At 37.7% G+C, this 18,074-nt stretch overlaps 2 protein-coding genes across 2 annotated transcripts; both read left to right on the top strand.

Annotated features, from left to right (window-relative positions):
- Window positions 1-240: 240 nt before the first annotated feature.
- On the top strand, window positions 241-2,588 carry LOC146904261 (SNF1-related protein kinase catalytic subunit alpha KIN11-like). Its single transcript, XM_085728256.1, has 6 exons — window positions 241-300; window positions 457-489; window positions 687-905; window positions 949-1,089; window positions 1,809-2,003; window positions 2,505-2,588. Exons 1-6 carry the CDS (start codon window positions 241-243, stop codon window positions 2,586-2,588), a joined length of 732 nt encoding a protein of 243 aa, XP_085584382.1.
- A 3,198-nt stretch (window positions 2,589-5,786) lies between these two features.
- Window positions 5,787-6,920, top strand: LOC146904260 (uncharacterized). The gene has a single exon (XM_085728254.1). The coding sequence runs from the start codon at window positions 5,787-5,789 to the stop codon at window positions 6,918-6,920; it is 1,134 nt and encodes a 377-aa protein (XP_085584380.1).
- The last annotated feature ends 11,154 nt before the right edge of the window (window positions 6,921-18,074 follow it).

Genomic DNA, 18,074 nt, shown 5'->3' with positions numbered 1-18,074 from the left:
GAAGTACATCAAGAGGAACAAAGGGATTAACGAAAATGAAGCGAGAAAATTTTTTCAGCAGGTCGAAAATTTCTTCTATTGTTTAATTTCTGAGAAAATTTCAGTTGTCAACTAACCTCTACTTTGGGCAGAGTTCGGTCACAGTAAACGTATAGTACATTTGGACCTTAAACCCGAGAATATACTGTTGGACGCACACAACAATGTGAAGCTAGCTGATTTTGGCCTATATGCGAAATCATGCGTAATGGTTATTTTCTTCAGAAAATTCCTGGAAGTCCTCAGTATCCAGATCCTGAGGTTTGTACATCTATAGTAATTTGTGAAATATATTTTATTTCAACTAAGATTAATTACAAATTAATGAAATCTAGATTATAAATATAGTGAAGCTATGTGAATACACTAGTGTGAAATATTTGTTCCGCTTATGATTCATACTCTTCTTTTTTGCAGGTTGTCACAGGAAAACTGTATGCGGGACCTGAAGTAGGTGTTTAGAGCTGTGGTGCACTCTTATACACACTTCTATGTCAACAAGCTCCTTTTGGAGATCACGATGGCACCGTTTCCGAGATCATCGAACTAGTAAAGGAATAATTTCACTTTTGTTTTTGTGAGTTTGTAAGGACAAATAGATTTCCAATCATCATAATTCGTCTGTTTTTGTCATTTGTTATATATAGGATGAGCAGTACACTCTTCCTAGTTATCTATCTTCTGGTGCCAAAGAATTGATAAGTGGGATGCTTACGGTGGATCCGATAAAAATAATAACAATGTCGGACATTAAAAAGCATCCTTGGTTTGCTACGGACCTTCCTCGTTACTTGGTGGGCAAGTACAGCCAAATAGACTTTGACAGGGCCGTGAGTTTTGGTATTACTTTTGTTAAGGCACAAAAGGTTTAATCCCGATTTGTTTTTAACCAAAATCGTGATTTTCCAGATTGATAAAGGGATTCTGAATATGTTAGTTGAAATTGGATATAATGCAGAAGAGCTAATAGAACTCCTTAGAGAAGGGAGACAAGACGAGGCTCGTTACCTTCATTTTCACTTTAGATACTTGCCTGCCCAAATTGCTACTGTGTGTTAATATTTGTTATTCGACAACCACATTCCTCTTCGCAAAGACGATCTTGAAGTTGAGTTTCAAAAGGCAGTGGTGGGTTTGTTTCTCTTCTTATTACGATCAACTAATTACTAAATTTTACAACCGCTTTATTTGATGAAGTGATTCAATCATTTAGTTTATATCTTATAGTTGATAAAGACAAATTTTTAACTTACTTTTAAAGTATCCCCATGTGAAATATGCAGCAGTCTCAAAATTGCTTGTTATCCTCTATAAACAGTATCCGGATGAGTAAATCGTGCTTTGAAACTTATATTTCTAGCTTGTTCATAATTGTATGTGCAATTTTTTACGAGTGAAAATGTGATTTTTCTATTCTTGATATTATAATTTTCTTTTTAGAACAGGATACTATGCAAAGCTCACTAAAAGATATTGTTGTATTCTAATAGTTAGGTATCGAAACTGGATTCCTGGATGTTAATGACATAATCGTTGAAGGTCTATTTTTTCATATTGAAACTGCTATGTCTCCAAGCTGTTGGTTCTGTTTGTCGTCTTGTGACAGTGTGAAGCCCCTCCGTTAGACATGATGGAAGAGGTCTTCAGTGTGAATAAGGAGTTGATTTGTTCTTATTATATTTGTTAGTTTGTTCCTAGAAATAAGGACATAAATCAGAAATTGATTTGTTTCCATTATATCTAATTATTTAGTGTAATTATATGTATAGCCTTGTAACATCTATATATACACAAGGAATAACAATGAGAAAGGCATCAAGCCATTATTTGTGACATTCAGAGCTCTGGGAGAATTGCATGTATGTTGGAAAAGAATCGGTCCCTATAACTGGAGACCTAGACGAGAGGTTAGCAATCTTGGTGAACAACACAGCGGAATGGTTGTTCTGAAGTTTGAACTTCAGGTACTAATCTATCTTACACTTAGATTTTAAATGAAATGTTTAGATGGAAGACGTGTTATGTTTGGCATGCATGTATCAGTTTCGGACACCAACACACTACCGAAACATGTAGACACTAACATGGAAGTGTCAGTGTCGTTTTTAGTGTTTGTGTCGGTGCTTCATAGCTAGTTAATGACTAATTCATGCTAACAGGAAAGCAAATACACACTTCATACTTTACTTACAGCTCTTGTTAATGACTAATGCATGCTAACAGGTAAACTTTACTAGTATCATAGTATTCAAAGCCAATTCAACCAACAAAAATAACATTCATTTCGCAGAAGGTGTTAATTGAAATTTAGTAAATGTAAATAAAAATTCAAACCTCAACAATTGCAAGACTCATTAGAAATTTAGCCCCTACATTAATTGCAAATTTTGCATCCTCGATATTGAGAATGTAGAGTACCAATACTTGACAATGTAGCTGACCTACTAACGAAGTCTCTTGCGCAGCCAAAGCGTGATGGCCATACTAAAAGCAAGGGTATTAGAGTATGCCTAGTTGGCTCTAGTGCTAGTGGGAGATTGTTGGTATAAGCTCTAAAGGTCAATTATTTATAAGAACATGTTACTTGTATCGAATATTTATTTTATTTATTAAATAAAGACATTTCTTTATTATGTTTATATGTTGAAATAATAAAGTCGCTAGAATAGTTTTTGAAACCCTAATCCGACCCTCTCTCTCTCTAAGCCACCATCTCGTAGCAGCTAGCATTGTGAGTGGAGAAACTATTCGTGTGGACTGAGTAGAGGCGTTGTCAATTGAATGGTGCTTGTGACCAGTTATAGGAACTCGACAACAAATGAACTACACTACAAGAGGTAATAATTTAATCTGTGATCATGTTCATTCGAAAGGATCCATTGAAATGAATTTTTTTTTATTGTTTTGTCCTAAGGGTGTACTCTTTATGTTATGCAATTTCCCTTCAAGAGGGTGGTGAACATGAAAATTGTCTGACGCACTCTGACACTCAAGTCAATTTTTGAGCAAGAAAAAGGAGCTAAGGTGAAAGGAATTGTACCTTTTAGGACTGTGTAAAGTCCCCTTATATAGAGCATGTGAAAGTTGTCATTGTTTTGGCATTTGTAGTCATTGATCGACAGTTACAGACGGCGGGATACCTATCTGTCGAGCGTTACAAAATGGCAATGACGGAGGCAACTACAATTCAAATGTTTGAACAGTTACTTCATGTTGTTATGAGCATCCGCTTTTTTGGCAGTCTAGCACAATAACCCCCCCCCCCCCCCCCCAAGTCATCATTCTTGGAGTAAAGAGTGATGACTTTGAGCAGTTTGATGTTTTATGCGAGGATACATATGTTGCTCGTGGGAGATTTGTGTTGTATGTGAATGTGACTCTCAAGAATCTTTAGTTCACAGAGAAATGATTAGTAAGAAAGCATAGTACTCGTGAAGAGTTTATGGGTCGTATAAAATTATGCTAACGATTTAGGAGAGCGTGATGCTCATATGACACATGTAGTTTAGTTTGTGTGAAACTTCAAGCATGAAATGGCAAATTTTGAATCTTCAATAAGTTATAGTTCGCGAGGAACTTTGAGAATATGTTTCTTGGAGAGAACTTGTGTTTTGTATAGGACTTAATAGTACGAAGTGAACTTCACTCAGGAGGAGCAGTTTATGTTGATGATGGTGTTCGCAGAGAACTCAAAATTGAAATATCGTATTAGGTCACGTATCTCTTTGGGTTTTAGGTCTTTCAAAAACCACATTATCATCTCAAAGCCCAATTTGTTTAGCTCAAAAGATAACTATTTGTAAGATTAGAACTCTTTTCTCTTGCGGTTTAAAAAAAAAAAAAAAGACGTCGTTTCATCGGGGATGATACTGAGTGTCCTTGAAGCGCACAAAAGGTGTTCTATGTAGTGTGTGTACCATTGAACCCATGAAGAAAGTTTCCAAGAGACGAGATTTGTTTTGTGGCAGAAGTTGGAGTGGTTGAGGCATTTTTTGCCACCGGTGCAAGGTGGTTTATTCTGCAAGTCTAAACGGAGATATGATCACAAAGGATGAAGGTGTTGTGTTTGATGATGTGGTAAATGACGATTAGGAATTTGAGGGCCATTGTTGAGGGGGAGGAGAAGTTGAAAGGGAAGATTATGAATGATATAAAGAAGATATTGGAGAAGAGAATAGTTTAGAAGGAGAAGAACTGCTATCTCCTTTTTTTAAATTTATTTTTGATAACTTATCCACATCAACATTGACCGACTTAAAATTAAGGGGATCAGAGTTTTGTTGAAGATGCTAGAGTTATGGGTTAATGTTGGAATTCGTAAAATATGATTGCCATCTTTACCAGATTTTAAAACTTGAGGACCAAAAATTCATTTTAGCCAAAATCTAAAAAAGAAAACAATTAAGTAAACATCATAATTGAAAACTAATAAAAAATATCCTCATTCATCAGAACATGGTAGCATATAAGAAATGGACCACAAATAGAGTACATCAATACGATATATGAGGAATCTATATTGAGGTCCCACTTCTTGTGGTTATTCTGAATTAAGATTGTCAGCTCTTAGATAAGGACTATTTCCCTAATGCTTTTTTCATGATTATTTTAGGTTTGAAAATTCAAGTTGAACACTGCAGTGTAATAGTATCGGCTGCTAATGTTGTTTCTTTCCTCGTAATGGACTAATCCTTTGTACACATTCACATAAATAAAATTTGATCCATAGTTCCAAACATGAATCATGCAACTATGTCATTGCTTGCAAAATATTCCGTTGAATTTTTTGGTACATCAGTAATGTTACTGTTGGAACACTAGTCATTCTAGTGAAGAAAATTGGAAAGAAAAAACACTATGAAAGAACTAGTGTGTGGGTGTGACTTAAAAATGTCCCACATTGGAGGGTCACCCCAACTAGTAAGTGTTTATATATGGGCAAAGTGACCTCCAAGGGTGTGCCCTTGGGGTACCCAATTTTGTGAACGGGTGAACGCTTACAAAATATATATATATCACACGCGCGACGACGACGCCGCCGTCCGTCGGGTCGGGTCGGGCTTGGGTCGCGGGTTAAAAAAAATAATATATATTTTTTGTTACTTGAAAATGTTAAGTAACAAATAAATTTGTTACGATCCGACCCGATCCAAAACGCGTATCCAGAAACTTCCGGATATATCCAATTAAGAAACAAAACGCGTTTGCTTAAGGATTAAGCAGACTTAATCCCCAAGTCACTCGTTTTTTGTTACAAACTCTCCCTATAAAAGGAGAGCTCGCCCCATTCATTCTGTACACCAAAATCTCACAGTTGATGCTTCCTGTGCGGTTTTCTCTCTTCTCCCTTTCGATTTTAACAAATCGTTCTTCTGCTTCTACTCCTTTCTGTCCCGTCGGTTTTGAATAGAGCGGTTACGTACCGTATCGAGTGGCTTCGATCGAACGATTGAACCATACGGTTTCGAATAGAGCGGTCACGTACCGTATCGAGTGGCTTCGATCAAACGATTGAACCATATTTTGAGGTGTAATTCTCGAGCGACTATATACTGTGCAGTATATACTCGTAACAGTGATCTGGGCTGTTTTATCCTGGAGACGGCGTGGTTGTTAGTCTACCTTGCACAAACTAGGGTAGTGCCGCGAAACGTCTTAAAGAAAGCGACCTGGTCGTGACTCACCCAGTAATTTCGTTCGGTATATTTTTAATCGAAAAACAACAATTTTAAGACGTTTCTGAAAACATGAGTACCAACAACGAAATTACTGTATCTGGAACAGCTATCGATTTCAACAAACCGTTTAAGTTTCACGGTAGTAACTTCAAGCGTTGGCAAACAAAGATGATGTTTTTTCTAAATACTAAAAAGGTTGCCCACGTCTTGAAGAATAACGTACCTGTGATACCATCGATGTCGGTTCCTATGGAAACGACTAGTAACGGTAAGACAGCAGTGGCTACAGATGCTTCTGTATCTGCGACAAATGCTGAGTTGGAAAGGCTTACGGCCGAACATGCTGAAAAGGTGAAACAGACTGAAAAGGATATACTCCTCTGGCAAGATGATGATTGCATGTGCAAGAATTATATTTTGAACTGTCTTGCGGATCATCTATATGATCTGCATCTTATTCATAAGACAGCTAAGGATGTTTGGGATTCTCTTCAGAATAAGTATAACACTGAAGAGGCTGGATCAAAGAAATTTGCTGTGAGCCGGTACCTAAACTATAAGATGAACGACGAGAAATCTGTCGAAATACAATCTCAGGAGCTTCAGAATATAGCTCATGAGATTTTTGTTGAAGGGATTCAATTACCTGAGCAGTTTCAGATTGCTGTGATAATTGATAAACTGCCCCCTGCTTGGAAGGACTTCAAGAATGCCCTTAGGCATAAGACTAAGGAGTTGTCTCTTGAAAGTCTGTTTACTCGACTTCGTATTGAAGAAAAGGCAAGAAAACAAAAACTGAATGAAGAGGTGTTTGCTGTCTCGAACAACAACACTAAAAAGAAATCTGTGGGTGCTGTTCTGAAGCCTACTGGCAAACAATTTAAGAATCAGAACCGCCCTGCAAATAAGAATTCCAATCGGAATAAGAATGGGAACCCACCAAAGGTCCCAAGAGCTCAACCATCAAAGAATGACCCTGCTCAACCGGTTAATTGCTACAATTGCGGACAACCAGGTCATATGGCACGAAAGTGTAGAAACCCATCCACTAGACCGGCTCAAGCTCAGACTCACTTTACAACAAATGAGGAGCAGCCGTATACTGCAATGACAACTGAAGTCAACATGGTAGGTGGATCTGATGATTGGTGGATCAACATGGTGTGTGAATCTGATAATAGAGGAGTACCCTGTCTATCATAGCTGCAAAACTTGGATAAACTTTTCAGTAGCACAGCACAATGAGAAGAAAACAAAGAGCATAATATTTTATTTTTTTTTTATAAATATATATACAAAAATATAAATGACAGAAATCCTAGATAATAACGTAATTGCCAAATTGAAATGACTCAACAGTCCCCGGCAACGGCACCAAAAACTTGATAGATCTCTGGCAAGTGCACCAATAACTATCGAAGTAGTAAAAAATATCGTTCCCACGAGGACTGTTTTTAACTTCAATTATTCAATTTCGTTATAAAAGTAGGATGTATAAAAGTTTATTTTGTTTTGCCACTAGGCAGTAGATTTGGTTTGATTTTAAGAAATCAAATAAAAAAGTAAAGATTTGATTAAGAAAATAGGAGAGAGATGAGATCAGGTCTTCGAATCCTCTATGTTTCCCCTAATTGGTTACTGCACCTATTATTACTAATGATTCTCTAGTTTCACGATAGTTAACAAATTAGCCCTAATCAATCCCTTGAGTTAGGACCCTCTTTTTAAACTACAACCCCTAATTCCTTAGGTGGTCTAATAATCATCAAAGGTTTAAGCACGTTAACCTAATATCACTAACAAACGATTATCCATTCCTAGACTAACCATGTTTATTAGAACAATTCAATTTAGGTCTAAGTCGAAAGCTATGGTCAGTAGTCATTCGATCTCACAAAATCATGTTTATATTTGATCAGGATATAAAAAGCAGTAAGAACAATTGAATTGAATGAAAACTAGAATATCATTAATAAGTAATAGAGTTTCACAGCAACATATGATCAATTAGGGTTACATAGGTTCATCTCCGACCTAATCTCTAAGAGATTTAGCTACTCATAATTGAGTTTACAAATAGCATAATCAATGAAAGAATTAAAACATACATAAACTGGGTTAGAGATGATGAAATCCTCTCCGCTGCAGCCTTCTGGGTGTTAAAATCGCACTTTCGTTCTCCAAAATCGTCACCCTTGTTCTTCAGATTGAGTGCAGTATTTATAGAAGTCATGGGCCTGACCCATCAAAATCGCGCCGCGCCTTGTTAATTGGCGTGCCGCGATTTCCCTCAAACAGGGAGGATGTAATTTTTCTTCTAAAATCGCAGCACGGCTTGAAATTGGCGTGGCGCGATTTCCTTCGAACAGACTTCAACATTTAAGCTTTTTTGCACTCCAGAACAGTAGAAATTGCATAAGAACTCTATCAAAATGTCACAATAAGTCCCTAATATTACGTAATGACAGAATGTCATCACAACCCCAAACTTAAACCATTCCTTGTCCTCAAGGAATTTGCTTGCAACAGTGACAAACGACAGTAAAATAACAGTTACCTGACAAAACGATAGTACCCAAAAGTTCATTCTCCTTCTAGCTAAAGATGAGCTAGTTTGACTTGTTCGCATCCACCAATTCACAACTCCTCGCATCAAATTGAAATAGGGTTCTACCAGTCGACATGCAGGTCTACATATTACCATATGCTTGAAAAGTTTCTAAACATCAATCAAAGTCAATATCATTACACACTTTTGAGGTCTTTAGGGTTATAACGGGGCTTAGGTGAAAGGTGGGATATATTTGGATAAGTAGGCTACACAAAATTTGAGTTAGGCATTCCTACGGAAGTTAAAGCACAAAATTCAATCCTTCATTCATTCACCTTGTGGAAATACAATCAATGCAAAGGTACTAGAGAATACTTTTAACATTTAGGGACAATCGAGTTTGAAGTTACTCGGATTTTAAATGTTTTGTCCCTTTTTCATCATTCAATTTCTTTTTTTTTTTGATACACCATTTTTGTGTATATATTGCATGACAATTTCATATTTCTTTCATTTTTTTGTTCTCTTATTCTCTAGTACCCCCACCCCAAACTTAGTTGGTTGCAAATTCCAATAGCAACCCCAAACTTAATCTTTAGCAACATTCTACAATGCCTTAACTCAGAAATTCATTAAGGGACAAGTCCTAAAAGTCTCTAGGCTTGTAATGTAGTTTGTCACCGAACAAAAAGTTCTAATCCTACCGGCTCACAATTGGTTAAGAAAGGATAAATTCAATTAATATCAGGGTAGGCTTCAAAAAGGCTCACAGGACCAAGCACTTTTGCCTCAGTGTGTAATTGACAAAGACCAATCAATAATAGAGAAACAATGCAAGTTCTAGAAATGTAGTTGCATGGAAAACTAATCTAAATATAAGTAAATTGAAAAACAAGATTTGGCAATGAACCTTATGGCTGAGATTTCTGGGAGTATGTGACTACCTAGCAACGCCGTACACTTCGCCTTTGAATCAAGTCACCCCTCCTTTAGAACTTTTTGGAATATCGTTTCATCAAACAACTGTTACTAAACTGGAATAGGTCACATGAAACAAAACAAATTCATTAATAATAAACAAGTGCAGGAGCAATTACAATAGGGAAATAAGTTCAATGGACTTCAACATTAAAAAGAAAATAAAAAGAAAATACATCAAAAGAAAAATGACTGAAAAATAAAATACAAAGCAGAAAATGCTAATCCATCAGTAGATCAGCCCATGTCTTGATCATCATCCGAGTGTCCAGCCCCCGGTGTCCTCAATCCTTCGAAGATGTCATCCCCTTGATCTTGCTCGGTGGTATTGAAATCATCAGTGATTTCCCTCCTCATGCGCAACCCATACTCTTCTTGATGTGTAAAATATTGCTCCATGCGCTCACGGGAGCCTCCAAACCTCTCATAAGACCCACGAATCGGACCCATATGCAATTGAGCCTCCGCAGCAAACGCAGCTGAGAACCTAGGACGGTTCACCCACAGCTGGTCCGAAGTCTCATTCATCCAATTAGCTTGCACATGCATGAATTCCTCAAGCTTTGGATGAAGAGGAGCATAACCCCCTTGGCTACTACTCCCTCCTTGCTCCATTTGTTGTTGCCTTGCTGCCTCCCTCTCTCTCTCCTTGATGTAGCCTTCATATTTCTTGACAAACCCATCCATGACCGAGTCGGTGATCGGCTTCATATTGCTTGTGTTGAGATCACTATCATAAGCCGGCACCAACTGTTGTTCACACAACCAATTAATTAAGCTTCCATGTCCCAATTGTGTGGTGTTCCCGGTTGCTAGATCATGAAGACTATTGGCCAAGAGGCGGCCAATATCTATAGGGTGCCCCTTGATGATGGCATAGGCAGCAAGCACCCTCTTGAGAGGAATTTCAGAAGTGCAAGATGCACTCTCAAGAGTCTGGACCACATATGATACCCACGCCTTGGGTACCGGCAGCATCTCCGCATAGGTAAGCATCCGGGACTTTTTCCAAGTCGACCCAGGCCTACACATGGTGGTGATGATCTCATCAAAAGTATCCTCCGTAATAGCAAATCTCTCCCTCCTCAGTTTTTCAACCCAACACTCTTCCGGTGCTTGAACATTCAGCCATGCGTTGAGAGCATCCGGGCTGAAGTCAATGTACTTTCCTCGAACAAAAGATTGAAAGGGTGTATCGGACACCCTTGCATTTGCAAAGAATTCGACGATCACCGTTTTGTTGTTTGCCTCGTCGATCATCTCATTCAATCTCGTCCACCCCCTCCTTCGTATTTCAGACTCAAAGAAAGGATATTTCACAAGTTTTGTGAAATCAAACTTCCTCTCCCCTATGACTTCAAAACTTTTCATAGATTGATGGAACTCCTGGGCTAGGTCATTGATGAAATGGATGGCGTTTTCGGGTGGTTCGGATGCGGCACGGGGGCGTTTGGATTTGCTTGTGGATGGCTTGGGGTTGGTGGCTTTCTTTGAGCGGGTGTTTCTTTGGTTGGAGGCCATTTGTGGTTTGGGAAGATGGTGAATGGAAAGTTTTGTGAAGTTTGGGAAAGTTTTGAATGATTGTGGTTTGATGGTGGTTTGGATTGATGAATTTGTGATTGGGATTTTGGTTTGATGATGGTTAGGAGGTGAATATTGAGATGAAGATGAAGAGAATTCGTGAATGGAAGTTTAGGGAAGTTTTGGTAGAGAAAGGTAGGAAGAATGGAATGAAAATGATGATGAACAGTGAAGAATTTATAGTGCTGTAGGGGCAAAATCGCGGCACGCCAATTTGCAAGGCGCGGCGTGATTTTGATCAAACAGGGAGCATGCTTTGCTTCCTCAGGCCAAAAATTTTGTTTTCTTGAAAAATGCCTGAGTTCATTGAATTTTTGAAAAACTTTTGAGGAAAGAATCATGCAAGACATCAGTACCTTGCATGATTTTCTTTGCAGGAGGTATACTTGAACAAGTTTTTTTTTTTTTTTAAAACTTTCCTGCCTCGTATTAAAAAGAAAAGAAAAATATTTTTGTATTTTTGTATTTGAAAGCAATAAAATCATACCTGAAAAATAAATAGTGGGTTGCCTCCCACCAAGCGCTTTCTTTTACGTCATTGAGCTTGACGCTTCAACCACTGTTAGGGTGGCAAATATGTCAGAAAGAATATATCATCCTTCTTCTTCCTCTTGTTTGGTAGGAATTCCATGAATTTGTAGCAAAGAAGTAGATGCTCCCATGCACTCACAGTTAAACCTTTGGAATTTAAGCTCTCCCACCTTAGAGAAGGACGTGCATCCATCTGCACACGAGTGATTTCCTCAACCTCCGTTGGTTCAGACTTCGGGAAAATGTCAACACTCCTTACTTTGGGATTTTCTTCCACAACAACCTTGTGACATTCAGTCTCCATCTGAACTAGCTTCCTCTGAGACTCATGTGCTTTCTCAACAAGATCACCACACTGAACATCAAACTTCTCAAATGAAACTTGATTTGACACCAAGAAATCATCTAAAATATTCTGAAGTTGAGTATTGTAGTCGATGTTGATCACCTCTTTCTTCCCTTCACCATCACTACCTGGTTGATTCGCCTCATAACGACCACAACTCGAGATTTTGTTGTCCAAAATTTTGATCTTAAAAGATAGCATATATTTTTCATACTGCAACTTAGCAATCTCTTCTGTGTCATAGAGGAGTACCCTGTCTATCATAGCTGCAAAACTTGGATAAACTTTTCAGTAGCACAGCACAATGAGAAGAAAACAAAGAGCATAATATTTTATTTTTTTTTTATAAATATATATACAAAAATATAAATGACAGAAATCCTAGATAATAACGTAATTGCCAAATTGAAATGACTCAACAGTCCCCGGCAACGGCACCAAAAACTTGATAGATCTCTGGCAAGTGCACCAATAACTATCGAAGTAGTAAAAAATATCGTTCCCACGAGGACTGTTTTTAACTTCAATTATTCAATTTCGTTATAAAAGTAGGATGTATAAAAGTTTATTTTGTTTTGCCACTAGGCAGTAGATTTGGTTTGATTTTAAGAAATCAAATAAAAAAGTAAAGATTTGATTAAGAAAATAGGAGAGAGATGAGATCAGGTCTTCGAATCCTCTATGTTTCCCCTAATTGGTTACTGCACCTATTATTACTAATGATTCTCTAGTTTCACGATAGTTAACAAATTAGCCCTAATCAATCCCTTGAGTTAGGACCCTCTTTTTAAACTACAACCCCTAATTCCTTAGGTGGTCTAATAATCATCAAAGGTTTAAGCACGTTAACCTAATATCACTAACAAACGATTATCCATTCCTAGACTAACCATGTTTATTAGAACAATTCAATTTAGGTCTAAGTCGAAAGCTATGGTCAGTAGTCATTCGATCTCACAAAATCATGTTTATATTTGATCAGGATATAAAAAGCAGTAAGAACAATTGAATTGAATGAAAACTAGAATATCATTAATAAGTAATAGAGTTTCACAGCAACATATGATCAATTAGGGTTACATAGGTTCATCTCCGACCTAATCTCTAAGAGATTTAGCTACTCATAATTGAGTTTACAAATAGCATAATCAATGAAAGAATTAAAACATACATAAACTGGGTTAGAGATGATGAAATCCTCTCCGCTGCAGCCTTCTGGGTGTTAAAATCGCACTTTCGTTCTCCAAAATCGTCACCCTTGTTCTTCAGATTGAGTGCAGTATTTATAGAAGTCATGGGCCTGACCCATCAAAATCGCGCCGCGCCTTGTTAATTGGCGTGCCGCGATTTCCCTCAAACAGGGAGGATGTAATTTTTCTTCTAAAATCGCAGCACGGCTTGAAATTGGCGTGGCGCGATTTCCTTCGAACAGACTTCAACATTTAAGCTTTTTTGCACTCCAGAACAGTAGAAATTGCATAAGAACTCTATCAAAATGTCACAATAAGTCCCTAATATTACGTAATGACAGAATGTCATCAATGATTGCTCTTATTACACTTTTGTGTATTTAATGAAAAACAAAAAGTGATGCGCTTGATATGTTTAAATTTTTTGTAAAAGAAATTGAAAATCAATTCAATAATAGAATCAAGCGCTATCGTAGTGACAGAGGCACCAAATATTTATCACACACATCCAATGAGTATTATAAAGAGCACGGAATCATTCATGAAACAACTGCACCTTACTCTCCTGAGATGAACGGTAAAGCGGAAAAAGGAAAAAATAGAACCTTTACCGAATTAGTAGTTGCTATCATGCTTAATTCTGGTGCAGCGCCTCATTGGTGGGAAGAAATTTTACTGACTGTTAGCTGCGTGCTAAATAGAGTACCTAAAACTAAGAACAAAATTTCTCCTTATGAAATTTTGTAGAAAAGACAACCAAATTTGTCTTACATTCGAACATGGGGCTGTCTAGCCTATGTAAGGATTCCTAATCCCAAGAGAGTAAAACTAGCCAGTAGAGCCTATGAATGTGTATTCATTGGGTATGCCTTAAACAGTAAAGCATATAGGTTTTATGACCTAAAGGCTAAAGTGATCATAGAATCAAATGACGCCGATTTCTATGAAACGAAATTTCCCTTTCTATCAAGAGATAGTGGGGGCAATAGTGGGGGCATAAATATGAACTCTACACCTGATCACAATCCAGTGATTAGGGATAGTGATAAGAGCATCATAACTGATGTAACAGAACTTCGAAGAAGTAAGAGAGCAAGAACTGCTAAAGAGTATGGACCCAAATATGTGGTCAATACATTAGAAGAGGATCCATCAAATCTCAAAGAAGCTTTGTCTTCCTTGGATGCAGACTTATGGCAAGAAGCCATAAATGATGAAATGGATTCTCTACTGTCTAATGAAACATGGCACTTGGCTGAACTGCCTCCAGGCTGCAAACCAATAGGTTGTAAATGGATTTTGAAAAAGAAACTGAAACCTGATGGAACTGTTGAAAAATACAAGGCACGCCTTGTAGCCAAAGGTTTCAGACAAAGAGAAAATATAGATTCTTTCGATTCCTACTCACCAGTTACTCGAATCACATCCATAAGGGTACTAATTTCCTTGGCTGTTGTTTATAACTTGATAGTACACCAAATGGATGTGAAAACTGCTTTTTTGAATGGTGAGTTGGAAGAAGAAATCTATATGGAACAACCTGAAGGTTTTGTAGTCCATGGACAGGAAAGCAAAGTCTGTAAGTTAGACAAATCTCTGTATGGTCTAAAACAAGCCCCTAAGCAATGGCATGAAAAGTTTGACAACTTAATGATTACGAATGAGTTCAAAGTGAATGAAAGTGACAAATGTATCTACTACAAATATGATAAAAACATTTGCACTATCATATGTCTATATGTAGACGATCTACTCATATTTGGGTCAAACATTTCTGCCATAAATTCTGTGAAATCACTGTTGAGTAACAACTTTGATATGAAGGACCTAGGAGAAGCTGATGTAATTCTTGGCATCAAGATTACTAGATCAGATAAAGGAATTTCCTTGGATCAGTCTCATTATGTTGAGAAGATATTAAGGAAATACAACTACATTGATTGTAAACCTGCAAGCACACCTTATGATCCAAGTGTAAAACTTTTTAAGAACACTGGAGATGGTGTTAGACAAACTGAATATGCGAGCATCATTGGCAGTCTCAGATATGCCACTGATTGTACTAGACCCGACATTGCCTATGTCGTGGGACTCTTATGCAGATTTACAAGTAGGCCAAGCAAGGAGCATTGGCATGCTATTGAGAGAGTCATGAGATACCTGAAAGGGACTATGACATTAGGACTGCATTATCAAAAATATCCTGCTGTACTTGAAGGGTACAGTGATGCAGATTGGAACACCTTGTCGGATGATTCCAAAGCGACCAGCGGCTATATATTTAGCATAGCTGGAGGAGCTGTTTCTTGGAAGTCTAAGAAACAAACTATCCTGGCTCAGTCCACAATGGAATCTGAGATGATAGCACTAGCTACTGCTAGTGAAGAAGCAAGTTGGCTAAGATCCTTGCTAGCTGAAATCCCTTTATGGGATAAACCGTTGCCAGCTGTGTTAGTTCATTGCGATAGTACCGCGGCTATTGCAAAGATTAAGAATCGTTATTACAATGGTAAGAGACGACAGATAAGGCGAAAACACAGCACGATTAGAGAGTGTATCTCTAAATGGAGCGGTTAGAGTTGATTTTGTACGTACGAATGAAAACTTAGCTGATCCTTTGACGAAAGGACTTAATAGAGAGAAAGTCCGAGAAACATCCAGTAGGATGGGACTAATGCCTATAGCCCACGAATGATGGTAACCCGACCTATATGACTGGAGATCCCAAGATTTAGGTTCAATGGGTAAAAACAAGTCATGAAGTGGTAGAACATGCTATGAGAGAAAGAATAAAGAAAGCATGATCCTGCAGCGAAAGAAGGATGAGGTAATAGTAACTCTTAATGAGATCTATACTCTATGTTGAGTGGGGTACACAGCTACAGGAGTACCCTTGATAGACTCACCTATACGAATGTGGAACTTAGGCCGGTCCTATGGAATTTTGAGGCAGAATTCCTAGAGCATTCGTTAAAACCGGGATACACGTGCAGGGCCTTAAAACGCACGGGCTTTTAGAATACACCTATGAAAAGGTTTGTGTGTGGATTCTATGTCTGAGATAGAGTTCAATGCTGTAAGCAACTCTTGTTAAATCAGAATACCTTCCACTATGCAAAGGTTCAAGTTGTTGGCGACACCTTTGTATATTAGCAGATCTTATGGAAACGTTTTACGTTATTTCTCGAAACCATTTTGAAGTCAAGTGGGGGATTGTTGGAACACTAGTCATTCTAGTGAAGAAAATTGGAAAGAAAAAACACTATGAAAGAACTAGTGTGTGGGTGTGACTTAAAAATGTCCCACATTGGAGGGTCACCCCAACTAGTAAGTGTTTATATATGGGCAAAGTGACCTCCAAGGGTGTGCCCTTGGGGTACCCAATTTTGTGAACGGGTGAACGCTTACAAAATATATATATCACACGCGCGACGACGACGCCGCCGTCCGTCCGACCGACCGGCCGGGTCGGGTCGGGCTTGGGCTTGGGTCGCGGGTTAAAAAAAAAAAAATAATATATATTTTTTGTTACTTGAAAATGTTAAATTAATTAATTAATTAATTTAATCATTATCCGTAAGCGCTACGCGTAACAAATAAATTTGTTACGATCCGACCCGATCCAAAACGCGTATCCAGAAACTTCCGGATATATCCAATTAAGAAACAAAACGCGTTTGCTTAAGGATTAAGCAGACTTAATCCCCAAGTCACTCGTTTTTTGTTACAAACTCTCCCTATAAAAGGAGAGCTCGCCCCATTCATTCTGTACACCAAAATCTCACAGTTGATGCTTCCTGTGCGGTTTTCTCTCTTCTCCCTTTCGATTTTAACAAATCGTTCTTCTGCTTCTACTCCTTTCTGTCCCGTCGGTTTTGAATAGAGCGGTTACGTACCGTATCGAGTGGCTTCGATCGAACGATTGAACCATACGGTTTCGAATAGAGCGGTCACGTACCGTATCGAGTGGCTTCGATCAAACGATTGAACCATATTTTGAGGTGTAATTCTCGAGCGACTATATACTGTGCAGTATATACTCGTAACAGTGATCTGGGCTGTTTTATCCTGGAGACGGCGTGGTTGTTAGTCTACCTTGCACAAACTAGGGTAGTGCCGCGAAACGTCTTAAAGAAAGCGACCTGGTCGTGACTCACCCAGTAATTTCGTTCGGTATATTTTTAATCGAAAAACAACAGTTACAATTATTCTGGCTATAGAATTCAAATATGCTGTCCCATCTTCTATTAATTACTAGTAGTTATTGTGATGTGATGTGATTTGTGTTTGATTCCATAGTTTTTTTCTTGGTAAATAAACAGTTTTATTGCAAATATTGCTCATGATGAGAAAATGTTTTTCTCCTAATTCTTGCGTGAAGTGTTTTTACTCTGATTTATTATTATTTGACAAAAAATTTCCATGGGGAATACATATGGACTTGAACCTTCTACAACTACAGTATGGTGATATAGTAGTAGTTGAGACTATTAAATTTAAGGGGAATTAGTCACTTTAGTCCCTGAATGGGAGAAGATTCGTCATTTTAGTCCCTGAATGAAGAGAAATTGCAAAACAGTCCTTGCATGGTCAATTTCAGGGACTAAAGTGACTAACAGAGTCTACATTCAGGGACTAAATTGACTAACGAAGTTTGCATTCAGGGACTAAATTGACTAACAAAGTCTACATTCAGGGACTATTTTGCAATTTATCTGCATTCAGGGACTAAAGTGACGAATCCCTTCCGATTCAGGGACTAAAGTGACTAATTCCCCTAAATTTAAAGAAAGAACCAACTTTGAGAATTTATCTCTATAAATATAAGGGTTAATTAAGTAAATGGTTCTTGTAAATATTCAGAATTTTGTTTTTAGTCCCTACAAAATAAAATCACACTTTTTAGTCCCTATAAAATTTTCCAACAACATTTTTAGTTCCTATAAAATTTTTCCATCGGCATTTTAGCCCCTGTAAAAAATTTCCATCAACAGTTTTGGTCCATAAAATGCTTAAGAAAAATGTTACAGGGACTAAAAAGTATGATTTTATTTTGTAGGGATTAAAAACAAAACTGTGAATATTTATAGGAACTAAAAACTTTTTTTTTTTGAGAGAAACTAAAAACTTAATTAACCCTAAATCTAATGATCATGTGATATTCCAGTAGTAGAGGATCC

The sequence above is a fragment of the Medicago sativa genome, chromosome 7 (genome assembly GCF_051527215.1).
Source record: "Medicago sativa cultivar Bolivia chromosome 7, Bolivia_mono, whole genome shotgun sequence".
Lineage (NCBI taxonomy): Eukaryota > Viridiplantae > Streptophyta > Magnoliopsida > Fabales > Fabaceae > Medicago > Medicago sativa.
This window is presented reverse-complemented; position numbering and strand designations above follow the sequence as displayed.

Excerpts from the sequence above, each read along its gene's own strand:
- LOC146904260 (XM_085728254.1), top strand. The coding sequence starts at position 5,787 with ATGAGTACCAACAACGAAATTACTGTATCTGGAACAGCTATCGATTTC.
- LOC146904261 (XM_085728256.1), top strand. The coding sequence starts at position 241 with ATGCGTAATGGTTATTTTCTTCAGAAAATTCCTGGAAGTCCTCAGTAT. Across the intron at positions 301-456 it reads CTCAGTATCCAGATCCTGAG|GTTGTCACAGGAAAACTGTA; the intron begins GTTTGTACATCT and ends TCTTTTTTGCAG. Across the intron at positions 490-686 it reads AACTGTATGCGGGACCTGAA|GATGAGCAGTACACTCTTCC; the intron begins GTAGGTGTTTAG and ends TGTTATATATAG.